General features: G+C 35.8%; 1 protein-coding gene across 2 annotated transcripts in view; it reads left to right on the forward strand.

The window, feature by feature from the left end:
- The window catches only part of FMR1NB (FMR1 neighbor), a 46,923-nt gene that overhangs the window by 16,411 nt on the left and 18,256 nt on the right, over positions 1 to 12,256 (forward strand). For both annotated transcript variants that reach the window (XM_054471472.2, XM_054471473.1), the window contains exons 2-4: positions 3,635 to 3,754; positions 7,171 to 7,311; positions 9,100 to 9,196. In XM_054471472.2, coding sequence (XP_054327447.1) covers positions 3,635 to 3,754; positions 7,171 to 7,311; positions 9,100 to 9,196 — 358 coding nt within the window. The remainder of the gene's footprint in view (positions 1 to 3,634; positions 3,755 to 7,170; positions 7,312 to 9,099; positions 9,197 to 12,256) is intronic.

The raw sequence follows: 12,256 nt of genomic DNA on the forward strand, positions 1-12,256 counted from the left end.
TCAGAGAGACTGGCTCCCATTTAAAGTAGCCCCCCTCCTTTATTCTGTATCAGTATCCACTTTCTTCATAGCACTTATTACAATTTGTAATTACTTAATTTGTTAGTGGTCTGTCTTCTCCACTGCATTGTAGTAAGCTCCATGAGGGCAGGGATCTTGTCTGACTTGTTCACTGATATACCCTCAAAACACAGAATATAGTGGGTGTTCAATAATGAGTAAGCATTAGTAGAAAACAAGCAGGACAAAATGGATTATGTTTAATATTGTCAAGGTGTAATATATAGTGAAGATAAAATTGTCATGATTGAATATTTATGCATTGTTGGAATATATGAAACAAATGTTTTAGAAATTTAAGTAGAAATCGTCAAAACCATAATCATGGTGAGATACTTTCATATTTGTCTTTTAGTCCTTGACAGAAAAATAAAGATACAGAGCATTTGCATAATATAATTTAGCTTGATTTAACATTTATAATAGAGTTCATTGTGAGAGTACACATTCAAATGTATGTGTATGGAAGTTGCTCTCATTAAAATGAGAAAGAAGATATTATCATTGATATAAAGGAGATTTAAATATTACAAGTGAATAGTCTTATGATTCCATGCTAATAATTGCTTTGTAAATAGATGATTTCCTAGCAAAATAAAAATAACAAAATTAACTGTGACCATGAAGAAGCAAAAGATAAAGAACTACCCCTCTCCAAAAAATGAAGACTCAGACTTTTTCTGGATGAGTTTTCCCAAACCTTTAATGGATCAAATCATTCCTATATTGTTTCATCTGTTTTAGTCTAGAAAAAACAACAGGAAGCTTCCTAGGTTATTTTATGAAACAGGTATAACTCTCATGCCAAAATTTACAGATGCAGCACACAAAAGAAAACTGCAGACACACTTCACTTAGGAATGTTGAATCATGAATCCTGTATAAAACATTAGCACTTGTGGACTTTGTTCAAGAATGCAAGAATATTTTAATATTGGCAAATATATTAATAATATTCAATAATTAATAGGCAGGGGGAAATATCATCATGGCAGTAAATATTAAAAGGATTTGATAGAATCCCAGTTCTATCCCTGATTCAAAATGAAACAAAATAGCAACAGAAAATTTGTAGAAAACTACAACTAGAGAAATACATCCTTAATTTAATAAAGTGTATGTATCTTACACCAGCAGCCAACATTATACTTAATTATGAAATACTAGCACATTCCCATTAAAGTCAGGAATGACTCAAGAACGCCCATTATTGTGGTTATTAATCAACATAGTTTAAACATTTCTAGGCAATACAGTGAAAGAAGAAAAATAATTCAGCTGTTAATATTGTAAAGAAAGGAGACAAAGTCATCTATATTTAGTGATAATATTATTGTCTATCTGGAATGAAACTGAAGAACAATGAGAACTAATGAGAGTTAAGTAAGGGAGTAAGAAAATACATGTATAAAAATCAATAGCTCTCTTACATACCATTAATCCACTAGAAAATGTGGTGAAATGGATTATGTCCACAAAACAACAAAATATATATGATGCCTGGGAATAGATGTACTAAGAAAAGTGCAGGGCCTATCTGAATACAATGATAAACCTTATTCAGGGACATAAAAAGAGACTTGAATGAACAGAGAAACAAAACTACTTAGGTGAAAAAATTTTGTAACATTATCAATTCTCTCCAAATGAGTCTACATTTAATTGAATTCATGCCTAGCTCATGGGACACACAATAAATGATTTTTGAATGAATGATAAATAAGTGAACATAATTACCATAAAATTTAGAATTTTTTTTGACTTGACAAAATGATTTTAAGGTTCATCTAAAAAATTCTCAGAGCTGAAAATAAAATTTGATAGTAGAGACAATGAAAGGATTACCAGATCAGTTATTAAAACATAATGACATAAGATAGGCCGGGCGCAGTGGCTTACGGAGGCCTAGACGGGTGGATCACCTGGGGTCAGGAGTTCGATACCAGCCTGGGAAACATGGTGAAACCCCGTCTCTACTAAAAATACAAAAATTAGTTGAGCATGATGGCGCATGCCTGTAATCTCAGCTACTCGGGAGGCCAAAGCACAAGAATCACTTGAGCCAGGGAGGCGGAGGTTGCAGTGAGCTGAGGTTGCGCCGTTGCACTCCAGCCTGGGCAACAGAGCGATACTCTGTCTCAAAAAAAATAAAAGAAAAGATAAAATAAACAATAACATCAGTATTGGCACATGAATAGATAGGTTGGTGGAACAGAATAGAAAGTCAAGAAGCAGATCTATGACTATGTAAGGATTTAGAATGTGATGATGTTATCTTAAGTATAATAGAAAAGGATGGATTTAATAAAGGGCCTTATGACTGCTGGAAAAATTGTATCCCTACTCCACAACACACTCCAAAATATACTCCAGGTGTATTAAATATTTAAATTTAAAAAGTACAACCATGAAAATGTTGGGAGTATTAGAGTATAGAATGCCTTTATAGAGGTAAAAATAATAAAGGAAGAGATTAATAGATTTAATTACATATAAAATTTTAAGCTTCTGAGCTTCCCAAACACCATAAAAAAGTAAGGATAGCCAATTACCTTGAAGAAAATATTTTAAATATGTGGCAGATTAAGAGTTAAGTTCTGTACTATGCAACACAATATGAAAGATGTAAGCTCACTGATTATGAAAGTTGCAAATTAAAACAAAAGATATTTTGTTTTATTTTGGCCATCAAATTGGCAAATAATAAAAAATGGAGAGGTGTCAGAAAACTGGCACTTGCTTGTACTACTGGTAGAAGTGTATTTTGGGGTAGCCATGCTGGAGGGTAATTTGGACATATTCAAGAGCCACCATGCCTGAAGAATTTATCTTAAGTAATTTTTCATGAATATTTGCAAGTATATAAAGCTTCCATGATAATCACTGCAAGCTAATGATAATGTAATGATAATCATTGCAGTATTCTTTATAACATCAATAAATTGTAAACAACCTAAATGTTTTCCTATGGAGAAATTGCTAACTCAGTTATAATAGAGCCTTATAATGGAATTCTGTGACATTATTAAAGATAGTTTTGGGAAATATTTAATGCTATGGACAAATCTGTGTTACCCTCTTTTCTCATGTAGGAGGGAATTGTGTAAATAAGACTAAAAACCAGTTCTTTAAAATAGTGAGAAAGAAGGATAACGAAGGTTTTACTGTATGTAAGGCCTTGATTTTTGTCAATATATATGTAAGCCAACATATTTTCCGAGACTTTCTGTGATGGGATCTGATTTAGTTGGAATACGTACTGTTTTCAGCTCATCAGTTGATTAGGCCTCTTAATGCCGTTTGTCAGAGGCAAGTTTACTATTGTAAATCAGCTTACAACAATGGCATGTGTCAGCCTATAGCTTAAGCATTTGTAAATTTAACACTTTTTCAGTTTCACAACAAAATTGCATTCTGATTATTAATAATGCTTAAGCTGTTATGAGATGAAAGTATATTTGTTAGCTATTTGACATTCTATAATTAATTTAAGCAAAGGTAATTACTATTAAAGGGTCATTGAAAGTGATAAATGCTTTATATGTTGGGATTAATAATTTTACTTCTTCTTAAGGGCCCTCATATTTTGTGCTTCCAAATGGATGTATCCTGCGAAACAGTGAAAATGCTAATGGCCAATCTCTGGAAGAAGATTCCGCATTGGAAGCTTTGCTGAATTTTTTCTTTCCAACAAGTAAGTTCTTATTTGATTTTTTTTCCGCCTCTGATGTTCTTGTTTTGAAAACAATAATTAATTGTTTAGGAAGCAGTGTGGTGTATTGGCACTGGAGTGGGACAGAGCTGAGTTTGAATCCTGGCTCTGCTCTTTGGCTTAGGCAAGACAATCTCTCTGAACCTCAGTGCCCTCATCTTTGAAATGAAGATATTTACCACAAAGAATTATAAGGATGAACCGAGGCAATATTCATAAGCCATTTCATAAATGCTTGTTACTGTTTATAAAATACTTTTCCTTCGCAAATATCTAAATCTTTCACAATTTACCTGAATGGCATTGCCTGAAATCTAGTCACTGACCCAGTATTGTGAAATTGATGTCTTCTGTGGCATTAGTGAGGGTACTGTGTGACTGATGTTATGGAATATGCCAGATGTTTTCCCATCTGTTTTAATGATAGAAATCCCAGGTTTCAAGTCTCACCGTCTTTTTGTGATTCTGTATGTAATGTGTTTATCAAGCACATTATGACCCCTGAGAATTATTAACCACAAATAAACACGTTTCATTTTGTATAGCATGTGGTGCCCTTTCAAGAAGAAGCTTCATATAAATTGGAATATGTGAAGTACAAAGATAAAACTATTATGAAAAATCATGCAGAATTTATTCTAACAAAATTTGATATACTCTATAAGCACAAAATTATATCTGTTCTTCGATTCCAGGCCTTACCACTGAATTCTTTAGTGAACTTGAAAAAACCTCTTTATGTTTCTTTATACTTGTTACATTAAGTTTAAAATAGGCATCTACCAACGAGAATAGCAAAATAAACAAGTTCCTTAAATAAACTCAAAGTACTGCCATGGTCAAATTGAGTAAATAAAAAAGAAATCTGAGAAGGTGTTATGTCGTATAGGCTGAAAGAATGGTTTGAGTGCCAAAGTTAGTCGTAAACAACAACTAATGATGATTTAAGCTTTAAAGCTTATGAAAACAACAGATGTAAACGGTCACGTACTTACCTATAATAACTACATTGTACAGACACTGAAACCACCTGTAAAAATGGTTCGAAAAAGATATCTGCATTTCCTAAATATTTCTCCTACCTGGTGCAGGAAAGTAAGTCAAAATCAATTATATGAAGTAAAAATTTTGTCCAACAAAATAAAGTTGTTCCATTTTAACAGAAACATCTGACCTAGGTTGATTCAAAAAGTGATTAAATATTTATAAAATGTACATACTGTCTTTGAAGACAATAACTACAGCTTCATAAAACGTGAAATATTCTTAACCAATTTATTTCTTCCCCCACATAATTGAAAATAAACACTCTTACCACTTAAGCATGAAAAAAAAGTTCGTTGTTTTGCCATTAGGCTACTATTTGTAAAATATTTATCTCTTGCAGATTAAAATGATAACCTGGATACACACTGGCAGGGAAGCTTGAGAGATCACCTGATCTTTCTCCCTTTGGACAAAATTATATACTTAAACCTGACAAAAAAGATTGTTCTACCTTTTTGATTCTTTAAAATTACCAATACCTCTTAGTAATTTGAGCCTGAAAGTTAATTTGTTTTTGTTTTTTTGAGACAGAGTCTCGCTCTGTTGCCAGGCTGGAGTGCAGTGGCACAGTCTCGGCTCACTGCAACCTCTGCTTCCCAGGTTCAAACAATTCTCCTGCCTCAGCCTCCTGAGTAGCTGGGACTACAGGCACGTGCCACCACGCCCAGCTAATTTTTGTATTTTTAGTAGAGACAGGTTTTCACCATGTTGGCCAGGACGGTCTCGATCTCTTGACCTCGTGATCCGCCCGCCTTGGGCTCCCAAAGTGCTTGGGCTCCCAAAGTGCGCGAGCCATCGTGTCTGGCCCGTGTTAATTTTAATATCTAGCATTAAGTCCATCAGATGCACTTAAAGCATAAATTAACAGATGATCTTAGAGATCATATAGTCTAGTCTCTTCTATGATTTAACCCTAACCCTAACCCTCTCTTTAGCATTTCTGGAAAGTGGTGTTTGAACAGTACCCATGGTGAGAAACTCAGCATGCAAGGAAATCCATCGCATCTCTGAGTAGTCCTGACTATTGTCACCGTTTTCTGGGTGTTTGACACCCAGAACTGAACACTTGATTCAATCCAACCTAGGGGAGAAGAGCCAGTCTGGGCCTAGCAGAATTGAAGAACAGATTACTTAGAATATAGAACAACAAGTAGGATAAACTCTCATGTCTAAAATGTTTGGAAAATGAGTATCTAGGCCAGTTGGTAGTGCATTAAATTTTTGATCTTGCATAAGTTACTTTGATCCTTTATTATTTTTAAAACAGAGGTTGTAAAACTCAGTTTGGGAGTTTGTTGCAAAGATTAGTAATAAAGTGTGTAAAGCAAGGTTCCTGGCCCAAACAGGTGCCTAAATAATGGTAGATATTATTATTTTTACCTTGGCTTCAGCAATTGCCAATCTTTAAAAAAGAGGAATGTAGTAAAATATACTGAGGTTAAAATTTGCATAAAACAATTACATTGTTCTTTGCTGATGTTGAAGTGCTTTAGTGATTATAAAATATCAGTTACTACTTTTAAGTTTGTAATTGTTGATAGTATAAGAGATCGAACCGAATCTATTCTGGCCTTAACACATAGACATACTGTGGAGGTTTTTCTTTTTGAATGAAAATCTGATATTGTGCTTTTTAGTTTGTATTTGTTTCTCTTATAAAGCAGGATATTATAGAAAATAAGCTATTTGAGTTTGCAAGTCTTTTAGATTCAGGTATGTACGAATTTATTGCAGTTGCATGAATCTTGGTGTTAATGCCATAAATCATTGCCTGTTTAAAATTATACAGTCATAATTTAAGGGTGAAACGAAGAATATTAAAATATATTATAGTGCCCATATGATAAGTGTTCACAAAAAGTAGGTCAATACCAGTGTATCACTTACTTTAGTCACTAGCAGCAAACTATGTAATTTTTACTTACATTCATTCTCATTGATGCATTCAATGAGTTTCTGTAGCTTAGTAACGTTAAGCCGCAGGATATATGTGGGATCATTTTAACAAGGGGTTAGTATTAAAAGCATTGGACCTGTTGTTATTTAGTTCCTTCTGTGTTATATTTGCATCATCACCACTCAGCTCATGATTTATTGTCCTTTTAAACTATCTTACCAAAGATTTTTTAACAACTTGTAATTTTCTGCAATTCACCTAGATTTGAAAATGTGATGTTAAATAACTTAGTGGTAACTTTTAGCTTAAGTCTTATTTTCTTTTAGCACCCATCACTAGTTGTATATGCCATTAAATGTTTGCTTTTCTTCTTTGTCTTCCAGTAATTATTTAATTAGGGAAAGTGGTAACTAACCATGCTGAATTCTCTTTCTTAAATTTCTGTTTTTTAAAGCTTGCATTCGGGGGGAAAATCAGGTGGTAAAGCCTTGTAATGAGCTGCAAGATCTTAATGAGAGTGAATGTTTGAGCCACAAATGCTGTTTTTCATCATTGGAGACCACGAGCTTCAAATGTTTTGCTCCATTAAGAGATGGTAAGTTATTCCTCTTTCACTTATTTCTATTTTTTAATATTAAATAAACAGATCACAGTGGCATAAGTTCATATTTGGATTTCCCAGCTTAATACTTAAATGGGACTCCCAGTCCTAGAGCAGTGCTCCTTAGAAGGTCCTGAGGCGGTCATGACTCTAGTCAGGAGCAGTTTTTGCTTAGCCTTTAGATGGCGACTTTGGTAATACAAAAATTAGTCTTACATTTTCTTTTGCTTTAGTCACTCTCTGTGTTTTGTCCAAAAGTTTCCAGGCTCTATGGAACCCTCAATGGCTGAGAGAAGATACCGGTTGGACATGCCTTAGCGTACTTTTCTTTGCCCAGCTTTTCCTCCTAGGTAGAATTCTTCCCATTTGTCTTGTCTTCATCTCAGTATGTAACAGTAGACTTGAATGTTTCTTGTTAAGGTCTGCTTATTAGTTTTTCCTTCTTGGGTATTTTTTGAGATAGCATCTCACTCTGTTACCCAGGCTGGAGTGCAGTGGTGACGTGATCACAGCTGACTGCAGCCTCGACATCCGGGGCTCAAGTGATCCACCTGCCTCAGCTTCCTGAGTAGTTGGGACTATAGACGTGCACCAGCAAGCCCGACTAATTTTTAATTTTTTTTGTAGAGACAGGGTCTCCCTAGGCTTCCCAGGCTGGTCTCCAACTCTTGGGTTCCAGCAGTTCTTCCGCCTTGGCCTCCCAAAGTGCTGGAATTTATAGGTGTGAGCCACCACACCGAGTCTTGTTCTATAGTTTTTGAATTAGGTTCTTCTGAATATTTTTTTCTTTACAAAGTTTTGAGAACTACATCGTCTGTTTTTGCTACCTTCATTTGGATAGTGGGGATGTATTTCCAGTTGCTCTCATGATGCATGGATTTGATATGATGAAACACTAACAAATACTACAAAAAGGATGCATGCAAAATAATATCTTAAGTTAATATAGTCCCTATTCAATTTACGGCTTTTTGTTGAACATGTAGGATTAATACTGGAAACTAAAACCTGATCATGAATATAATATTACAATTTTAACACTGTCACATGTTATTTGTAATTCATTTATCAGTTTGGTCTTTATATTATGTATGAAGCAACATTTGGTTCTTGCAGAGGAAAAAATTTAACTGTGACTTACAATTCCCCAATCACATTAGAATGCATTTTCCAATGAATATAAGACTAAAATATGCTTATTTCACCTGCGCATTCTTGATTCCTTGTTTAATTTAGTATTTTGTAATTTGGAAGTAAACCTGCAGCATCTGGTTATTCCCAGACAGTCTCCCATCCAAGCACTAACCAGGCTAGACCTTGCTTAGCTCACAAGATCAGATGAGATGGGGCACATTCAGGATGGTGTGACCGTAGATTAAGAAGCTATTTATTTACCAAGTTAACGGTTCATAGATTAATGTGCTCCCCAAGTGCTCTAGGATATACAACATATGGCCAAGAGAAAAAGCCAATTTAGGGCCAGAGGAAGAAATATATCGTATGCATCATAATAATCAATGATTGTACAAAAAGAGTAGGATCATTTTGTTAAGGCTTCATTAAGGGGTACATATTGAAAGTGTAGCCTTCAGTTGTATTTCAAGAACATTTCATGAACTCCTGTTCCTTATAAAGTAGCAAGGATATTTACCTGTCACATAAGAATACCTCCTCATTTCACTTTATTAACTGATAGCTTCTTTATAAAGACTTTATGAAAGAACTTGGATTTACTTCTCTTGCTTAAGTCATGAAAGTAACAGGATATAATTAAACCAACAGAGCCTAAACAGATGATGCGAATGTTTTGGCTTGGTGCAATCAGCCTGATCATCCTGGTATGTCTGCCCATTTGTTGCTGCTGTCTTTTCTGGAGGAGGTAGGCAAACATAAACTTTTATTTGCTCGTTGCTAAGTATACATGAGTATTTGTGTATAGACGTATTTATTAATATACTTCAGAAATACAGGGATTATGTTTGGGTTCTTTATGTTGAAAATATGGTAGCTTGGGAAAAACCTAAAACTAGAGTTGCCATAATATGTTTTTAAAATGCATGTTATCGGCCAGGTGTGGTGGCTCACGCCTGTAATCCCAGCACTTTGGGAGGCGGAGGCGGGTGTATCACTTGAGGTCAGGAGTTCGAGACCAGTCTGACCAACATGGCAAAACCCTGCTTCTATTAAAAAAAATACAAAATTAGCCGGGCATGGTGGTGAACGCCTGTAATCCCAGCTACTTGGGAGGCTTAGGCAGGAGAATTGCTTGAACCTGGGAGGCCGAGGCAAGTAGATCACTTGAGGTCAGGAGTTCAAGACCAGCCTGGCCAACATGGCGAAACCCCATTTCTATTTAAAAAATACAAAATTAGTCGGGCATGGTGGCACACACCTGTAATTCCAGCTACTTGGGAGGCTTAGGCAGGAGAATTGCTTGAACCTGGGAGGCAGAGGTTGCAGTGAGCCAAGATCACACCACTGCACTCCAGTCTCAGCAACAAGAGCGAAAATACATCTCAAAAATAAAATAAAATGCGTGCTATTTTATTTTTCCATAGATTTCCTTCTTGCATAGTATCTGTACATTCCCTTATCAAACAAACCCACAATTAGAAGGAAAAATAAATTAGCAAGCTTGGTGTGTGTGCGGTGGGGGTGGCTATTAACTGCAAATCAGAACAGTTCCTGGAAGTGTTAGTTTCCATTGAGTCATCTGCCATTGGTCTTTAATGATCATCTACCATTGGGTCATAAAGCATTGATCTGTCTTCAAGCCAATTGGAAACAAATTTCTTCTTAGCATCTTATACAAAATGTCAATGGACTACTAGCACGATGCTTCCAAGCTTTTTTTTTTTTTTTTTTTTATAGCTCCCCACCTATGGGGACAGAGTGGGTATAGAGGTACAGAGCACAGTCAGGACTAGAGTGAGGTGAGTGAAGTACTTAGAGCACAAAGTTAAGGGAAGCACTCACTCTCAGGTTTGTGCGCGTGCAAGGTCAGCATTGTCACTACCCTGAGAATAAGTACCTCCTTAAATTCTCTGATAAAGAGAAGGTGCCTGTTGAAGGTTAAGCATGTTTTATGTTTTTATTGAAGTTAATGTGGAAGTAGTAGTTGAGTTACCAGAATATGGTTTAGATTTCGCAAGAAGAGTTAGACTATATACACTACCTTACTTTTGATAAAGATCATCAAAGTGATTGGCAGTAGGAGTGGAATTTTTGACCCTTCCTTCTTCTCTTCAAAGGTTGATTTTGTATTAAAAAAAAAAAAACCATGAATAACAATAAAGTAACATTTGCTAGAAATTGGTGGCTAGGAATATACCATGAAATTTAGAGAGTTTCTAGGATTATAAGTTTGGTATGATAACTTCATATGGTCCCTGTGTTATACCTCTGCAAAGGAATTTTATGGGGGTGTTCAGGTACCCTGGATTTTTTTTCGCTAAAATGAAATCCAAAAGATTGTTCTCTGATCCTAATATATTTCCTTCTTTCTACATAATACAGACTGCTTGAGAAACAATGTGAATAAGTGTATATATTGGATACTATACATTTTGGTTTACTATGTTTTATTTATTTATTTTACTGTTTTGTGCAAGAGCAGTATGCTCCTTCTGTCATCTTGAGCTGACTATCATGACCCTTGGAGCAGGTAGCAGATTCATCTTGCTGCTTAGCTGAATTTCCAGGAACAATGATTGAGAGTGGATGGGCATTTTCAGCCTATTGTGGTAGGCTGATTTTAGAGGCAAGGAGAATAATTGTGTAAGAACGGGGAAATCCCATCCCTGATATCAAACAAGGAGCCAAGTGCAGGCCAAAGTCTGCTTTTGCAGGGCAAGATATCTCCTTAGAACGATTTCCATAACTCACTTTCTGTTCTCCATTTCAAAGAATAAAGAGATAGATAAAATATTAGGGTAGGTAAAATAAATAACCCATAAAAGAGAAATAGACACAGCAGTAAAATCAATATGTGGTGGCTTAAAAAGGAAAAGAAAGAAGCCAAACACAATTGTTTGTCTAAATCAGAGGTACCAAAAGCTATTATGACTACCTGCAGTAATGTGATTTGGGCCTCTTCTGGAAGACCTTTTTTTGCTCTTTCATCATTGGAAGATACCCTTAAGCTCTTCCTCCTGCTAAATCCTGTCTTAAACATTAAATAACTGAGAATTCCTTTAAGAAAGAGCTGTCATAGCTCTCCTCTGGGCCTTCGGTTGCAAGCCAAAACAAACAATGTTTTGGTATTCCCCAACCTCTGCAATTTGGACAGTGCCTTTTTTAAGGATCACCTAAGGAGCCAGCAACTGACAAGAGTTGGAGAGCTTAAAAAATGAGAGGCACTTTGGGAGGCCGAGGAGGGCGGATCACGAGGTCAGGAGTTCGAGACCAGCCTGAACAACATGGTAAAACCCTGTCTCTACTAACAATACAAAAATTAGCCGGGCATGGTGACACGTGCCTGTAATCCCAGCTACTCAGGAGGCTGAGGCAGGAGAATCGCTTGAACCCAGGAGGCGGAGGTTACAGTGAGCTGAGATCGCGCCACTGCACTCTAGCCTGGGCGACAGAGTGAGACTCCGTCTCAAAAAAAAAAAAACAAAAACAAACAAACAAAAAAAAGTGAAGCAATTTGAGTTGGTGGGAGAACTAAAAGCAGTGTAGGTGAAAAGGGTAATTACGCACCAGAGCCATATGTACTTCAGTTTTTGGCGCCTATGTCATTTTTTCCACTATTGACCATATTCATTCAATGTTTGCCTGTGCCGGGTATAACGGAGGATACAGAAATTTTTAAGACATAGGCCCTACTTTTAAGGAGCTTAAATCCACTTTAAAACAAATCCCAAGTGTGACTCATTTAAATTACAATATAAGATGAAAATAATTAAGGACTAAAATGGATGGTAGCAATAACTTACAA

This window comes from Pongo pygmaeus, chromosome X (assembly GCF_028885625.2).
Source record: "Pongo pygmaeus isolate AG05252 chromosome X, NHGRI_mPonPyg2-v2.0_pri, whole genome shotgun sequence".
Taxonomy (NCBI): Eukaryota; Metazoa; Chordata; class Mammalia; order Primates; family Hominidae; genus Pongo; species Pongo pygmaeus.